Genomic DNA, 17426 nt, shown 5'->3' with positions numbered 1-17426 from the left:
CCCCTTCTCCTCCGGCCCCCAGTCCCTCCCAGCATCAGGGTCTTTTCCAGTGATGGGCATTATTCATCACACTATGCCTCTCTGTCCAGGAACTCAGGGAAGGACTGTATCTTCTCTCCTTCCGTTTCACCTTCTGTTTTCTTCTAGAAGCATGTGAGCCAGTTGTCCTTGGTTCAGCACGTGCCTCACTTTGACTTCATGCTCTTTCTAGCCCAGGTCATACTTGCTCAGCCCCATGCACCTTGGATTGAGGATATGAGGCTAATCTTCCTGTGAGCTCCCGTGAGCTTTGTTTAGTCTCCCAGCCTTGGATGATTCTTCTAACTCCTGCTTACTCATAATACTATCCACCACCAGTCACATACTAGTTTATTAAATGGCTAGAATCACTCAAACTTATCACTGACAGAATAACTCTATACATCTGCCTCGATGGTTTATCTTATATAAAGCAAGGAGCTTGGACCAGATGGCCTCTACGAGACTTACTGGCTTCTATTGGCTCCAACCTAAAGACTACTTCCATGACAGATTACCCAGAATCTAATTTAGAAGAAGGCACATTTCACACCAGCACTCTGAGGCTCTTGACATAATGGTGGTTGGCCCCATTATTTTGAAAGCAATGCCCAGAATCCAACAGAGGTCCCCTGCATTCTTGGGCAGTAAATCTCTTTGGCAGGGTCTCAGCGCGGCTCTGGCTGCTTGATGCCAAGTTAAAGCCTTTGCCTGTCTCCCTGGCTCTCACTCCCCCTTCCCTTCCTCCACTCCAGACACTGATCAGTTTATATTAGCACATCACCACACAGACACTTCCTATCTTTCTGAGCCCACAGTGACCCCCCTGGGAACCTGAAGCCTTAGCTCTGAGTCACAACTGATGCTGGGAGCAGCTGCGTCTCCAGAGCCAGCAAATGATGATGCCTCTGGCTGCTCAAGGAAAACGAGACATCCTTGAGCCATGCTTGGGGGGTAGCTCAGGTGTGGAAAGGGCCAATTACTCTCCTAATCAGCTTGAGCAACCAGTTGTGTGATGAGTTAGAAATATGCCTCATGGGAACTGTTCCATGACTTGCAAATGTGTGGCGGAGTGGGTGGGACTGGATCTGAGCACACTTCCAGAGGAGGGAAGAGAATCGGGTGATAGGACGCAACGGATGGTCCAACTTCATTTATACTTACCTGGAAAGAAAACTCAGAGCAAGACTCTTCTTCCTATTTCCCAGGTGAATTTTAAAGAGATGTAGGACCTGTGAAATGTATCCCCAGTGACTAAGGCCAGAGCACGATGCAGGCAATTCACATGCAGACACTTAAACCCGGCTAAACAAACACTACAAAGTTTTCTGTGCTCTTCAAGCCACCGATGGAAACGAGACTTCCTGTTTCCTCCTGACTGTGTGAAGTCCCTTATTTTCAGATATTCTCTGTCCACCCACCACTGATTCCTAAGTTTCTACTGAACCTCTGAGAAGCTGTTTTGAAGTCCTACCCTGGTTTGACCAGGTAGGTCAACTTATCCAGAATTCACAGCTGGAGGCTGGCATCTCCAAGGAGACCACACCATCGCACAAGCACCTCCGCCCTCCACACTGGCCACCTTCCTCCCAGTTCTGCAGGAGTCACCTTGGTACCCTGACCTGGCCAACTGTAAGACTTGGCAGCCGGCACGAGTTAATGACATGGTGTCAGTCGAGTTAGGCCAACTGGGGTTAGGACAGGCAAGGTTACTCCCAAGGTTACCACGGCGACTCACCACTGTACATGTCAGGGTGGTTTCTTAAGGACGAGTCATTATAGGGGTGGTCTGCAATAAACAAAAGAGGGTGAGCAAACAGGGACCACGGAGAGGTCAAGGAGGCATAAATGGGAGAGAACAACAGAAATGCGAAGCCACAAAACAACCAGCGAGCACCAGTGGCCTTTTGCAAAGGAAACACACAGCATATTTGGAAAGGAAATACGCTTGGTGAAAAACAAGCAACACAAAACAGCTCCCAAAAGGGAAGAAAAGGTTAAATCCTGCAAAAGAAGGCAATAATGAGTTTCTTTTTTAATAAAGAAATTAGGCATGACCTCTAATTGCTTGGTCATACTATAATTTCAAACAAATGAGATATGAATTAGTGGTATCCTGTAGCAATTTGAACAACTCTTTTCCACCAAAATCCTCTGTTCCCAGGACTCTGGGTCAGGCCAGCTTCTGGGGTTGCTAAAGAAAAATGAGTGTTAGTGAGCCCTGGGGCAAGAGCAAAGACCCACCTGAGCAGAAGCCAGCTCGCAAGGGGTGGGAGGTAAATGAGGGGAGAAGGCAGAGACAGATCACCAACAGAATGGGACAGGAGGAGCGCTGGGAGGGCCCAGCAATCACGCGCTGAGCAGCAACAGGAACTCCCCAGCCTGCCCAGATGGGCACTATCCTGGTCTCCAGACTGAGGCTGTTGGCAGAAACGCCTCCTTCTGCAGAGCTGAGGAGTGATTCAGGGAGAGGGGGACAGCTAGGCTGAGCTTCGGAGTTTAGGCTCAGAAAGGGAGCCTGGGAGAGGAGAGAGTGCGTGAGTTGTGAGTTCTACACTTAGAACAGGGAAAGGCCTGCTAACAAGATAGAGGTTCAAAGCTCTCTAGACTAGCTTAGGATGAAGCCATCCCTTATAGAACAAGACCAGCAGGCTCTGATGTTGGGTAATGAAAACCTTTGGGCATTTAATCCTCAGTGAGAAAGACATTTTGGAATGGGGCTTATGATCATGCCAACATCCTTAAGGAGCTTTTCATTCTCCTACCAACGTCCTCATCCAGCTACTGGTTCAAGTTTTGACAGCACCAACAGAGGGTAGGGATGGGAGAGCCGACTGGAAGCCAAGCAGACGCCCCGAAAAGCCTGGACCCAGCCCCGCAGCCTGAGGAAGGAGAGGCTGCCAGAACATTTGCATCTTGGAAGGCGGATCAAATCCTCTTATAACTCATGGCGGGGAGACAACAGGAGTGCCGGCATCGCTCTGCGTCCCAGAGTCGCTTAACGTCCGCTAGAAGGAGTTTCGTTATTTAGGACCATTCTTTAAACAGGGGTGTGTTGGTTGTAAAAGACCTTGCCTGTGTGTGGGAAGGCAGCTTGGGTTTATCTGGAGGTAAAGGTGGAACCTGACCCTCACTGGCATGAAAAGGGAGGGCAGCGTGGGCCGGGAGGGGCAGTGGCTGGGCCTCGGAGGACGGGGGCGCCCCACGCTCCTGTGCCACCAGCTGCGACAGAAGGGCCCACGCTCAGAACTGACCTCACGCTTTGTGGACTCGGAAGCACATCTGAGAAACTCAGGGAGACTTCCTGATGCCTCTAAGAAGGTCACTTAGACAACAGATGTCAGAGGAAGGAGGGTTAGTTTTCCAGCCTGACTCAAGGACAGCCCTGCTCCTTCCCACGGCTGCCTCCTGTCCCCGGGAGGCACCCGGGACCAAAGTGGGACAGGCATTTCTCTGTTATTCCCACTTCACTGTCTTTGACTACCTCCCAAGGCAAGACTGTAAAATAATTTTATATTGCCCATTGTTCTGTATCAGATCCTTTCCTTCCTTTAATGCAGGTAATAAAAAATTGGCTGTGATGAGATTTATTTCTTCCTCAGTGGGCAGACTGTGAAAGAAACCCCTGGTGAGAACAGTCTTTGAAGCTGTCCCAACTTGTCTGATTTGTCTCCCACTCCCAGACCTGGTTCTGAAGGTACAAGAAAACGCTTGTGTCCTTTCCAGGCAGGAAAGCAGAGAAAGCACAGCTGAGTTATTTTAAGCAACTGAGCCCAGTTCTGAGCTGGCACGGATGCCCAGAACTTGCTCCCAGCCAAAGCTGCCCCTGGGAGAACTCCAGGAAGCCGACAGGGTTCTGTCCCTAACGCTCAGCACATTTCTCAGCAACTGGAGGTGAGAGTTTCGGTGGAGAAGGGGATCCAGAAATGCAGCAGAAACAAATATCCCTTACCTAACTCTGGTAGAGAAAAGGATGTTTCTGGAAAGTCCAACTTCTAAAGGTTGTTGAAATCTTCAACTGCTTAATTCTACAAAGGAAGGCTCTTCACCACCTCTGTCTCCCTGCCTCTACCCCAAGTACCAGTGAGAGCTTCTGCCCAGGACTGCAGTGGCCACCTGACTCTGCAGTCCCCACCAGGCAGGCAGGCTCCAAGCCTGGGTTGGGAGAGAGGGACCCCGGTGAGGCAATGAAGGAGGTCCAGGGAGGTGCTGCCTTAACATCCTGCCCCTCCACTGCTGCCTGAGGCTGCCTGCCCTGTCCTGGCTCCAGAGGCCCCTGGGCAGACCAGACTGTCCTCCTCAGCTCAGCCAGCTGGCAGGCAGTCCCTTCTGCACTGAGGCGACACCTCAGACAACCCAACTTTCTTCTCAGGGGTCCTCTCTGGGCCTGGATCCAGAAGGAAAAACACCAGGGTAGAGGCAGCAAGTGGACTGAAGCTGGGCAACCCTGCTAGGAACAAGCGAGGCTTGTCCCTGGTTGCTGGCCATCCTGTTGGCTATCAGAGTACGGGCAGCTCTGAGCAGGGTGTGGGGAGCCGCAGAGGTGGGAGGGGGAGATTAGGGCAGGAGGAAGTGGGATTCAGAGAGAGACGAACGGGGAAGAGAGGAAAGGGGAGGCGAAACAGAGAAGAAGGGAAAAAGAGGGAAGAATGTGAAGAGAAAGGAAAAGAGAAAGGCCCACAACAGAAGGTGCACAGGAGGGAAGCTGCTTCGGGGCCCATCTCCACCCGTGGGACGGCTGGAGGGTGGGGCCGGGTCGCCCAGCAGCACTGCGGTTCCCATTACGCAGGGGCCAGTGAGGCGAGAAGGGCCCACGTGTCCTGAGAGAGGGGTGAGCTCACCGCTGCCTTCCTCTGCCTCCCGCGCCCACCCAGGAGGCAGCACCAATCACCCACAGTCCGCTCTGGGAAGCCGGGGCTCAGCCCCTTTGCTTTAACCTGTGGAAACGGCCAGCCCCACAGGGGGCCCTCTGCCCCACCGCCTCCCCTACTGCCTCTGTCCACGGTACTGAAACATTCACAACTGCCTGAGACAGATGAACATCTCTGGGGGCTTTTATACCGAAGGTCGGTGACAAAACCACAGTATAAACCAATACGGCCACTTCCAGTGTCCTGAGCAGGCTGAGGACTTTGTAGCCAAAGCTTCAGGCTGGCTGGTTTCTGGCAAAAAGTGACTCTCTAGACTGAGAGCTTCTCTCTTTCCTGGTGAAGGGTCATCAATGCTAAAATGATCAGGGTCAGGAAACGCTGATTCATTCTGGTACCAGCCAAACAATCAGGGAACAAAAAGGAAAGCAGATAAAACGAAAAGATAAGCCTGCAACTTGCAAACACAGCGATTCCATATGGTCCAGCATACACTTACTGGCATTACAGAATCAAACACAATTTATTTTGCTGCATCACTAATTTCGATATTCCATGCGATTGCTTTATTTTAGAAATAAAGATAACCAAACGATGACGAAAAATAATCAAGCCGACTGCATGAGGGAGGTGCTGAATGACCGACAGCAGTGCTTCTCAAATTCTGGTGTGTCCCCAGGACACCTGGAGAACTAATGCAGACCAGAGAGGCCCAGGACTCCCGGGCAGGCGTGGGACTGGGTGCAAGTGAGGGTGCCGAGCTTGCCAGGTGACTCTGACTCCTCCACCAAAGTTTGAGAAGCACTGATTTGGAGCAGGACCGACTTTAACTCAAGGCTCCAGAATCAAGAGAGACGGCTAAAGAGCAGCTAGAGTCACTCAGGCACAGTGAGCTGGGAGAATTTCTAGGTCAGCCGTGGGGACAAGGCACTTCCCAGATCCAGGTGCCCAGGGCTGTCTGGGCTCAGTGGGCTGCTGTTCCCAGCCCCAGGCCCCCAGCCCTGGGCAGGGGCCCGCACACTCACTGGTCAGGACTTTGAGGGTGAACGGGTTCTTCTGCTGGATGGTGTGGGTGAAGTGGAAGCGGGCATTGCAGCTGTAGTCCGTCTGCATGTCCTGCAGCACCACATTAGAGAAATACAGGTCCCCATTATGGCCCTGGGAGACACGCTTGTCTTGGGTGATGGGCTCCATGGCTACAAGGAAGCAGGGGTACAGGGGGAGGTTAGCAGTGCTGAGAACAGTAAGAAACATCATCATAGTTCTGGAGACTGAACACCTACCGAGGGCCAGGAGCTCCACAGTATTTGACTGAATACTGTCAACCCTGAGGCAGGGGTCATTCCCATTTTAGGGATAAGAAAGCAGAGGGTTTAACAAGATGCAGGTTGCAAAAGCAGTGAAGGGGAGTGGCATTCCATTCAGACCTGTCTGCCCACCATGTTCATGGTCTGTGACCACACCTTTCTGTGACCACAAAAGATCTGACTGGCTCTGAGGCCAGAGGGAGGAAACAGTCCTTCAGATGTTCCCCAAACCGGGAGGCACGTTCGGTTGTCTTATTTTTTAAACCTCCACTCATCCCCAAGAAAGAGAAAAGCACCACCAACTGTAAGATACACACCAATCAGTGATGCACACCATCAACTTTAGGACACTCTCCAATTTTAGAGATGTTAAAATATGCAAATATGTGCTTTTTTTTTAAGATTAATAACATCATAGGAGGGGCTGAGAATGCTGACCACATTGTCTGCATTTTTTCCCAAGCACTGTATCTGTAAACACACCTGACCAGGTTTCTAGGTTGTTAGGTTTGTAAAAACATAAGGCTGACAACTTACTCCCAGGTATCTCCTTCTTATCCCTGACAACTGCTTCTCAAGTCACCATTTCTGTTTCTTTCTCTTGAAAAGTAGTTCTATTTAATTAATTTTACCACGCGGTGACAAGGGGATAAGCTGAGAGAAGGAGTACCCAGTCCATCCTGGGATTTGCGCTGAGGCTCGAAGGTCCCGTGACATTTACCAGGCAGAAGAGGAAGGAGCTAAGGGGTTTCTAAGCAGCAGGGACAGTGTGTGCTAAAGGCAAGAACCAACAGCCTGAACTGGGGAGTCGGGGGGTGGGGAGGGCATATGAATGAAAGGATCATTTTTAGAAAGACCAGGGAGGCCAGGTATGGATGATGAGTGTAACCCAAGGAAAAGCTGATGGGGCTCACGCTAGGGAGGTGGCGGAGAGAGTGGAAGAGCAGGGTCATGAGATATGCTCAGGAAGCAGCGTGAACACCACCCGGCGCGCTGCGGGGCTGAGAGGGGCTCACAGACCAACCCTCCGGCCTGTGGCCAGCTGCCTTCCCCACACATCCGCACTGTGATGAGGCAAGGCGGGGGCAACGACTGAGCACAAAGCCATCCATTCAGGACGGGAGGGGGGCAGGAAGCCAGGGAGATGCTCAGAGAGATGGCAGCCTTCTATCCATCTTCATAATGCCCCCTCCCTTTATTCTGACTGAAAACACAGGAAGAAACAGCAGACAGTTCAGAGAGCCTCTGTCCAAAACTGAGTCAGGACAAGCTCTGAATGAGGTTCTCTGTCCTGCCTGCTCCAAATTCCCTGTCTCCCCATCACTCCTTTATCCAAAGTTTCATTCCCAAATCCCTTTTCTGTCCTACGAGAAGACTGAATCAGAGCAGATCCAGATGAACCAAAGATCGAAAGAGGCTTGGTTTCAACCTGCCTTCAACCGGCTGATTGACAGTTCGTCCTCTGACCCATTTCTTTTTCTCTTGCTCTTACCCATCATCACAAATATTACTGAACACTTACTGTATGTCTGGCCCTCTTATAAGCACTTTGGATATATTGTTATTTGAATTTTCATAATAATTCTATTAGATAAATACATTTATCAGCCCTAGTTTTTTTAAAAGAGGAAACTGTGGCCCAGAGACATTAAACAAGTTGCTTGAGATCACACAGCTAATAGCAGGCAGGCTCAACAGTGAGCCCCAGCAACCTCTCTCTGCAAAGCCCGTGTTCTCAGTCACATGGCTACCTTATATCTGTTCTCACGAGTCAAGGTCGTCTAGCCTTGGGAAGACCCCTTCCCATTTAACACTCCCTAAGATTAAAACAGCAATAAAGCACCAGGCCCTCGAGACTTACAGCTGCTCATCCAGAAGATGACCGGGGACGGAAGCCCAGGTGGGGGGTTGCACTGGAGCGTCAAGGGGGCACCTTCTTGAACCACGACAGGGTCTAGGTTTTCCTTGGGCCACAGGGGGGATTCTGGGGAGAAACAAAGGAGGATTCGATGAGGGTGACGGCTGGGCTGGGCAAGGAGCTGGGTTAGAAGGTGGTGGCGAGGAGGGCAAAGAGAAGAGGAAACAGGAGGACAAAGAAGGGCCGCGAGAGGGACAGGGTCTGTATGTCTGAGCCAGGGGTGGCCTGGAGAGGCAGGGCAGGCCTTTTGTCAGACTGAATGAACACACATCTCCCAAGGCTCTTCTCCTTCCCTGCCCTGTGCCCCGGACAGGTCAGTGAGGCTGTTCCACAGCGGTTTGGAAACGTCCTTTCCAAGGAACCTTTTTGAGTTGAGGGAGGTGCACCCCTGCTCAGAGGCCAGGCACGCAGATGCCCCAGGTAGCTGCAGGCCAAGGGCGGGCAGCCCTTCTGGAAAAACCCTCTACGCCCTGCCCTCTACCAACCCAACAGCGGGGCATCCTGGGCCTGGCCCGAGCACTCACTGGACACCTGCAGGCGAATCCGATTGGACAGGGCAGTGCCAAACTTGTTGCGGGCAAAGCACTGGTACTCCCCCTCATACTCCTCCGGCCGCCCGCCGCTGCGGAAGTCGATCACCAGCGTCCCGGACCGCCGCCTCATCGACACCCGGGGGTCCTTGGCGATGTTAAAGAACTTGCTGTTCCGCGTCCAGTGGAAGCTGTGGACGACGTGGGCTGGGGGTTAGGGTCAGGGACAACCAAGAGTAGAGGGCAGGCTCCAGGCTCCCGGCTCCAGGCCAGAACCTCAGGGCCCTAGAGCGGGACTCAGGCCGTAACCATTCCTCCAGACCAGTGGGTCCCAGCCCTGGCTGAGCAGCAGGACCTGCTCGGACACCTGATAAAGTGCTGGGTCCTGGGTCCCACCCAGGGGAGTCTCTGAGGAGGCCCCCGACAGAAGTCGTGCCACCCAACAGAGGCTGGGGACCATGACTGAAGTGAGAGATACCAAGCGGCCGTGGGGACTGTGCTCTTTGAAAGAGTAGGCAGCAATGCTGGTTTTTTAAAATCCAGAGTGAGCAGCTACTCCCACCCCTAAGCATTCTCAACCCAAATCCAAATTCCTATTCCATCGGTCCCAACACATCAGGGAATGGGCCCTTCTCCGCCTGGGTCATTATTCGACAACTGACTCTAAGGTCGAAGTGAAATGGCCCCAGGTTATCTGTGCGCTGCTCAGAGGATGCAGATTATAAAATGGCAGCTGTACATTACAACCCCGGAGAAGCAGTTTTAAAATACCAAGTAGCCTTAATAAAACTGGGCCTAGCATGAAGAGACTAGGACACCCTCTGTCTCTCTGGGGGCGGACGTGTGTCTGCCCAGGACATAGCCTGAAAGAAGCAGGGACGACGGCAGCTTCTCGGAGTCTCAGGCACTGCCTGGCAAAGGACTGCGGGAGAAAGACCGCCCTGAGACGCGAGGTCAAGATGCCCCGCTGGAGACTCCTGCTTCTCCAGGGCAAGCGAGGCCCTGCTTGCTTCTGGGCCAGCCGCCTCGGGCACACCCATGGAGGGAGGCAGAAGCAGGGTGCCCACCCCGAGGCCCTGCCCACCTCACGACTCCTGCGACAGACACACACTACCTGAGGGCCTGTCACGTCCGGGTACTAGTCCGCCATGAGGCTGCCGGAGCTCCAGCCTGTGGCTGCTGCTTTGAAGAGAGTGGGCATTCCCATCCCCAGTGCTTATCACTTGGTAGAAGTTATCCCTGGTCTGGGGTGTCAGAGGCCTGGGGTTAGGTACCTGACATCTCTGTGCCTCCATTTCACTTCCTCTCCACAAGGACACGGGTCCTTCCCTGAAGGGCGGTGAGGTGGGCGAACAGACGGTGTGAGGAACATTTACACAGAGCCTGCCACAGCAGGCCTGCGGTTCGTGTCTGCTGACATCTCATATGGTCTTGTGTGTGTGTGTTAGATGTGCCGACTCTGCGACCCCATGGACTGCAGTGCACCAGGCTCCTCTGTCCATGAAATTCTCCAGGCAAGAATACTGGAGAGGGTTGCCATTTCCTTCTCCAGGGGAATCTCCCTGACCCAGGGATCGAACCTGGGTCTCCTGCATTGCAGGCAGACGCTTTACCATCTGAGCTACTAGGGAAGCCCACCGTATGATCTTGATATGCACATAAATCAGCGGATATGAACTCAGAATGGAAGACCAAAGTTAGTGCGAGGAGGGACTTCCTGTACGCTAAGCACTGGGTGGATGCTGGAAACATAAGCAGTGGGAAGAATGTTACATTCAAAGTCAGAAAACTTCACATCTAGTCCTGGCTTTTTGGTGTGAACTGAAGCCAGTTAAGTTTTCCGGCCCCCAGATTCCTCATCAACTACATTTCCTAGTTATCCAAACTGTACCTTCTACCTAGTAGGTGCCTAGTGGACATTTTCTGAATGGATTTCTCAGCTGCTTCAACTAGCATCAGGCTCCGGGGGAGGGGCGGCTTCGGTGTCCTTTTTGCAGGTCCTGTTCCCTCCACCCAGCTTGGATTTACCGTGCACTCACCTGGGGGCAGGGTTCCCCTTGGCTTCACACTCAATCAAGATGTTGTCACGGGGGTCCACAATGTGGTCCTTAACTGACTGCTTGGTGATGGTCGGGGGCTGGGACACTGCAAGAGCACACACAGTGAGCAGTCAGGGGACCTGCCCTTGGGGAACGGCTGAAATTAAGAGCTCCAGGAGCCACCCAGACAAGCAGGCCAGCAGCGGGGAGCAGTGCCCCGTTCCAGAGACCCAACTGCTTAAACAGGGTCGAAAGAAAGGGCGTGGTGCGTCAAGGACTGAGCATAAGAAGAACCCCTTTACGCTCTCATCTTTATGAGAAGCTGAAGGCCAGGCTTTTGGTGTACTTGTTCATATATCTAATGCTTAGTACAATGTCTAGCATACAACAGCTCTTGATAAATGTTCATTGAATGAATAAAGGAACCAAAAGCAGCTCGATTTCCAGAACCTAGTTGCCATGATGGTTCTGAGCCCTGTAGGATCAATAGTTGGCAAACTGCGGTGAGGCTAGGGCTGAAAGCCGCGTTAGTCCCCAGAGGCCTTCCCAGGGGCTTGTCTGCAGCCAAAGAGCCAGCTCCAGCTCCCAGCCCCAAGATCCGAAGCCCTCATTGCACTGCCGTGCCAGCCACTGAGGATGGTCCTTCCAGAAGCCGCTAGCACCCCAGTGTCCTCCACCTTCTCCCGCCCCTTCTTACTGCCCGCCACCTCCCAGAGGCGCAGTGCAGACAGGCCCCCAGGGGACTTACGCTCATTCTGAATGCTTGCTGTTAGTTCCCGAGGGTTAGCATTGTGAGGGGAGAAAAGAAGACAACGGTTATCAGTTATCGGCAGGACTGTCACCCAGGCGGCCTCAGGCCCCGGCCTGCAGGGGGAGGGGAGGCCAGGGTGGCTGTCTCCTCCCAGCCCCGGAGCTCTGTGGGATAGCCACGCAGGGGCGGGGACAGACCCAGCCACGCTTCATGGAGAAGGGGACGCCTCCCCCAGGGGACCAGCCCGCACAGCTGAGCAAATGGCCAGCTTCTGACCGAGTGATTTCCAGGGAAATCTGCAAGTCAGAACTGGCAATGCTGCTCAAAAGAGGCTGAGGTCCGAGGACGCCACTCGCCATCTCCAGATGCCCCCGAGGAAAGCAGGCTCCTCAGCCAGGGGTGCGAGGGTGAGGCTGGAGGGCCGCAGAAGGGGTGGAGCTGAACCACTGCTGCAGGGCGAAGCCCAAGGGCCAGTCAGGTCCGCAGCCTCCTTGCTCCGCACCTTCTCCTTCACACCTGAAAGCATCTTCCCACCGTCTCCTCCTCTGCCATCCTTCGGAAAACTCGAGGGAAGGATGAATGATCGTCATCTGCTCTCGGCACAGGTGCACTGTTCTACGGAAACCCTGCTTCTGAACAACTCTGGAGATGCAGCAGAACCCACCACTGCTTTCTGTGCTTTTTACAAGGAGGGCAAAGGGGCAGGGGGCACGGATTTCCCCCGGCCTCACCTGAGACGTGCGGTGCTCATGCACAGGGGTGTTCGGGGTGTGGGCCTTTCACATCTTAATCAGCGTGAGAATCCCCTGGGGGGAGGTTGTCTGGTAAACATGCAGGCTCTGACTCAGTAGGTCTGGGGGGGTCTGAGCGCCTGCATTTCTAACAAGCAGCCAGGTGACGCTGGTGCCTGCGGTTTGCGGGCCACACAGTGAACAGTAAGGTTTTAGAGGGTTTATTCTTCTTGGGGAGAAGGGTTTGGGGAAAATTTCTCTGCAGAGAAGAGAACACGGGTTGCTATAACTTTTTAAGATGTCTTTTCCTCATAGTTACATCACTGTATATATTACATGATTACATTACTGGAGACCACTCTTATTCCAGGCCAGTGGAGAGGTCAGACACTGCTGGTGTGGTGAGCTGACCTTTTCCAAGTGAGCACTCCCTGGGAGAAGGCTGTACCATGATGGGCTCAAAACTTTCTGACTTGATCAGTGAGATGTGCAAGAGGAGATTAGAGGCTCTGAGGGGGCAGCCTGGAGAAAGCAGAGTTAAGACACGACCAAGCGACACAGAGGAGCCACAGGACAGGGAAGATCGAGAGGGGAGGTGGGGGGCAGCAGGGGCGAGGGCCCTGCTACACACTGTCAGGAAGTGAAAGTCTTGACAATAAGGCTCATGGAAAGGTTCAAAGGGATTCTTTCAGTGGGCTGGGGGTGTGTGGCCTGTTCACGGATTAAAGAGAAATTTTATCTGCTTTACCATGTGCCTGGGGCGACCTTGGCAAGAAATAGAAAAGGAAAGAAAACGTGAGGGGAACAGCAGAAATCTCAGTTTCTGAACACAGGCTCTGGAAAGCTCCCCACCGCAGCATCTTCAACCATCTATGATTCTCCTGCCAGGACCCAAGAAAGGTGACTCTGGAAAGCCAGGGGTGTTGGGCAGGGAGGGGGAAGGAGGGGGAGGGGCCCACGGTTAGGAGCAGCAGGGCTGACCCCTGACCCACTCCCCTGACTACCAGCCTGGGCCCCTGGTTACTTCATCTCAGGATACATCTGACGTCTTTTGGGTCCTCATATCCAGTTGAGGGCCCTGGCCTCGCCCCAGATGGGAAGCCTAACACAGAGTCTGCTTTGCCCACATGGGTTTCAAGTCTCTTTTACACATAGGCCAGTTCAATGGAGGCCGCCTGAGACATGGCCCAGGGAGTGTCTGGTTCTTAAAAGGGAAGTTGATTCACTTAAGGTCCCAGAGGAAGTTTGGGGCAATGTATTATCACAAGGAAAATCAGCTCTCCCACCGTTGGTTGAGAGCTCCTTTCACATATCCATTCTCGGCTGGAGAGGTGAGCCAGCCAGCCAGCGGGGGCCCTGGCACTCCGCTCTCCCAGACATGCTGGACAGAGCTTGGGAGAGCGCAGGTTCTCTGGATTCTGCCCCCAGCCCCACGCTGACATCTGGTCGGGGATCACGCTGACTGCTTGCCTGAAGAGGCAATGACACCTGCAGTCACCACTGTGCGGCCAAGGCATTTATCACAGGGACACAGTCAGCCCAGAGGACACGCTGCCACGGCGGGAAGACAGCGAGGACAGCCTGCCCGGGGACAGGGTGCCCGTCTCCACCTAGCCCTGTGCACACCCGGCCCTTCTCTCCCACGGAACCTGCTGAGGGGCGATGTCGAGTGAGGACGGATTTGCTCTTTCACTTCCAAGTGGGAGGAAAAGTCTTCCCGTGGGCTCTGCAGGGGGCGAGACAGACGCCCACTCAGTTTGCAGGGTTCCTGCACTCATGAGCCCTTTCCTTTCCCTGGCTCTGAGCCCCTGGCACCCCTGCCCCTGGAGGATGGAGTGACTGTGCGTGTGCGCTGTCAGGCCACCCCAGCCTCATGCCCTGGCCTGACAGTGAGGAGGGAGCGCTCTCCTACCCCGCTGCCCCTCTGCGGGTCCCTAGAGGGGAAAATGCCAAGTTCCTTGAGGCGGGGAGGGTGACAGAGGGGCAAGCTGCCAGCAGACTCACTTTTTTGGCAAAATCACTCTGATGGATGGGGCAAAAGCAACCCTTTGGTTTTTCCAAAGGTCACGCTGTTCTGCTTGGGGGCGGGGTGGGGTGCATGTGACTGCTGGCGGAGCAGCCGCAGCGGGAGGCCGCGTGTTCAGTGAGGGACTGGGCTGTGGCCTGGGCTCTGGTCTAGGACACCTGCTGCGCCCAAGCCCCCGAGGCCCAGATGATGCCCCCAAAGGGGAAGCGAGCAGTGGACACGCCGGGCAGCCCGTGGCCTGAGCCCCTCTGCCCCCTCGCCAGCCGGCACACAGAGAAAGCTGAGGGCGTTGCCACCGGCTACTGTGAGCAAAGCCGTGTGCACACAGGAGTGCGGGCACCTCTCCTGCCTTTCGCACCGACACGGACGGACCCTGGCGTCAATGCTAAGCGAAATAAGTCAGATGCAGAAGGACACTGTGTGTTATCACTTACATGTAGAATCGAAAAGTTCAAATCAAAGCAACAGAGTAGGATGGCAGTTGGCTGGGGGTGGGGGAGTAGGGAGACGCTGGTCAAGGGGTACAACTTTCAGCGACAAGATGGGTGAGTTCCGGGGCTCCTGCGTGCAGCGAGGCGACTACTGTTAACTGCGCTGTATTCTATTCTTACAAGCCGGCACGGGAGATCTTAGAAGTTACCCCCCCACACCCATAAAGACAACTTCTTTTCTGAGTTCTACACCGTAAATAGACATATTTTTACGTCAGTAATATCTCAGTAAAGCTGGGGCTGGAGGGGAGAAAGCCTGACCTTTCCCCAGCCCGTTCCACTGGGTGAGATGGAAGGACCGGCTCAGATCATCTGGGAGGCGTCCACCCTGCTGGGCCCAGGGGCAGGGAGACCCTGACTGATGAGTGCCTCTTCCCAGGGCACCTGGGTGCCCTCTGAAGAGCCTGCCTCACTCTCGCCTTGCGCTCATCTTCGCAGACTCAGGCTGCAGACGCGCCCACGGCCACCGTGCCTGCAGCGGCCAGGGAGGCACAGGACGCATGCGACAGGTGCCGGCAGCAGCGGGAGCTTCTGGACGTGGCCGGGGCACCGGGAGCGGCTCTGCAGAAGGCCTCCTTGTTAGGACGGAAGCCTCGGTCAAGTCCTGGCCCTGCCTGCGTGAGCTGGAGAAAGCAGCTCCATTTCTCTGCCCCTCACGGTCAGCCGAGGATGACACCGACTCCGTGGACGGGCTGTGAGAGTGTGCCTGGAGAGCTCCGAGCTCTCTGAGGCAGCTGCTATTCCAGGGAGACCCGAGATGAGCTAAAGGGGCAGGCCAACAGAGGCGGGGTGTGGCACGTGGTGCCAGCCTGGGGGCCGAGGGGCCGGGGCTCTTTCCACGAGTCCGTCGCCCACCTGCTGCATGACCCTGAGGAAGCAGGGGCCTGGGTCCCGGTGGACACTCAGGAAGACGCCCTGCAGGCCCTCCTCGGGGCTGGCAGCTCTGCCCCATGGCTGGTGCTCTGCAGAGACTGGCTGTGGGGTCCTGCCCAGGGCCCCTGAGCTTTAGGATCCAGATTCCTAACACAGATGTCGAAGCCCTCGCTTCACAGGTTCACCCCTGACCCACCTGCCCCAGGGACCAGTGGCAGGCGAGTAACCAAGGAGAGGTGGCAGAAGCAAATTGAGCCTTCACCGCGTCCTGCGTAAGCCAGCTTCCTCCGCAGCCCCCTCCTCTCCAGGGACGTGGCCTTACCATGCTTCTCATTAGACTGTCTGCCTGGGACCGTTCGTGAGAAACTATCCTTGAGCCAGCAGTGCAGACGGTCTCCACGGGAATGGTCTCCTTCACGACTGCCCTCCCCCTCCCTCCCTGTGTGTGTGTGCACACACACACACACACACACACACAGAGGCTGGGCCACCAGGAGGGCCGTGGGGGCCCTGTCCACCTTGCTCTGGGTCCAGCCACACGTTCTCCTGGCCTTCTCCACCCGGAAGTACCCCCTCTCTGGGCAGCGGGTCCTGGTGAAGTGCAGGCGGGCGGCGGCAGGGAGCTGAGACCTGTGGCTCTTCTCCAGGCTGTGCTAGCTCCGGGCCCCAGAGGCCGGCTTTGGAGAGCTCCGTGGGGCCTTCTTTGAGGCTGTATCGCTCTCCCACCCCTCCCCAGACACCTGTCACCTGGAGAGAGTCCAAGTCAACACTGACGTCACATAGGTCCTATCTATCCCTCGAAGCAGGAACGGGGGACAGAGGTGGTCTGTTCACATCATAGCTCTGGGATGCCCAGAACTCCTGGCAGAAGAGTCAGAATTGCAGCAGAGGCGGCACCCATCTAAACACAGGGCCAAGGAGCGCGGCTGCCAGTCAGCGGGCCGCTTACAGACATAACGTCAGATACGGCTGGTAGAGACACGGCTGTCAGACCAGCGTTTTCATCTTGACTTTGTGATCTTGAGGGCCCAATAACGTCCCACCATAGGAAGCAGATCGCATGGATTTTACTTTTCAACTTTACCATGGGAAAGCTGAACACAAACAGAAGGAATTCGTGCCTGGCTCTCCCACAATGACACTATAATGGGGTTCTTTATTTTAATGTCTCACTTAGTCACAGTCTTTTGCAAAAGTCACCTCCTTTACCACTCTCCCCAGGCCATCTGTCCTCACCACTTCAGCCAAGAGGACCTGGCTATATGAGAAAGGCAAATCAGAGCCGTCCACCATGCTCGGCCCCTGGAATCTCCGCTCTGATAGGTTAATCAAGACCACAGAGGGATGAGGGAGGGGTGTGAAGGGAAGGACTCCCGAGTGACGCTCGGGCTTCCAGACTCTCAGCAGGCTCCGGGCTGTGATTCAGCACAGCCGCGGCCCTGAGAGATGGCCCAGCGGCTCCAGGTCCCAGGTTCCCAAGCATGAGCTCGCCCGGGTTGATCCTCTGGAGGAAAATCCGCTCTGAATCCAGAAGCCACTGCTTCTGCTGTCCCTGCCTTCTCTGAAGGGTCCTCACTCTCCCTGCCCCTCCCCGCCCCCCGACTCCTCTGCCCCCGTCAGCAGATTCCAAGCGGACAGGAGACTCACGGTCCATGGGAATCTCGATGGCCCTGCCGAGGCTGAGTGCGCAGAGGAGGATGGCTGTGTAGGCCCAGGGCGGCGGCTGCCCGGCCATCCTGAGCACCGGGCCTCGCACCCCGCACCCTGGCCTGCGAGGTCTCTCTGCCTCCAGTCGCTGGAACTGAGCCTCCCGGACGGAGTTCAGCTGCGGAAAGAAATATGATGCCAAGTGAGTGTTCCCTGAACTCCTGGTC

At 54.8% G+C, this 17426-nt stretch overlaps 1 protein-coding gene and 1 non-coding gene across 20 annotated transcripts in view; both read right to left on the bottom strand.

Moving 5' to 3' along the window:
- NFASC (neurofascin) overlaps positions 1 to 17426 on the bottom strand; it is a 202196-nt gene that overhangs the window by 56730 nt on the left and 128040 nt on the right. For 8 of the 19 annotated variants that reach the window (XM_042256949.1, XM_042256945.1, XM_042256950.1 and 5 more), the window contains exons 3-9: positions 17200 to 17377; positions 11429 to 11446; positions 10681 to 10786; positions 8636 to 8832; positions 8055 to 8177; positions 5912 to 6082; positions 1757 to 1807 (exon numbers count right to left, since the gene is read on the bottom strand). In XM_042256949.1, the coding sequence (XP_042112883.1) occupies positions 1757 to 1807; positions 5912 to 6082; positions 8055 to 8177; positions 8636 to 8832; positions 10681 to 10786; positions 11429 to 11446; positions 17200 to 17377 (844 nt within the window). The remainder of the gene's footprint in view (positions 1 to 1756; positions 1808 to 5911; positions 6083 to 8054; positions 8178 to 8635; positions 8833 to 10680; positions 10787 to 11428; positions 11447 to 17199; positions 17378 to 17426) is intronic. The other 11 variants (XM_060396009.1, XM_042256946.1, XM_042256956.1 and 8 more) reach the window with 3 other exon arrangements.
- Positions 10200 to 10272, bottom strand: TRNAC-GCA (transfer RNA cysteine (anticodon GCA)). The gene has a single exon. It is a non-coding gene; the product is annotated as a tRNA-Cys (tRNA).

This window comes from Ovis aries, chromosome 12 (assembly GCF_016772045.2).
Source record: "Ovis aries strain OAR_USU_Benz2616 breed Rambouillet chromosome 12, ARS-UI_Ramb_v3.0, whole genome shotgun sequence".
NCBI lineage: Eukaryota > Metazoa > Chordata > Mammalia > Artiodactyla > Bovidae > Ovis > Ovis aries.
The sequence above is the reverse complement of the archived record's forward strand: the minus strand, read 5'-3'. Positions and strand labels throughout refer to the sequence as shown.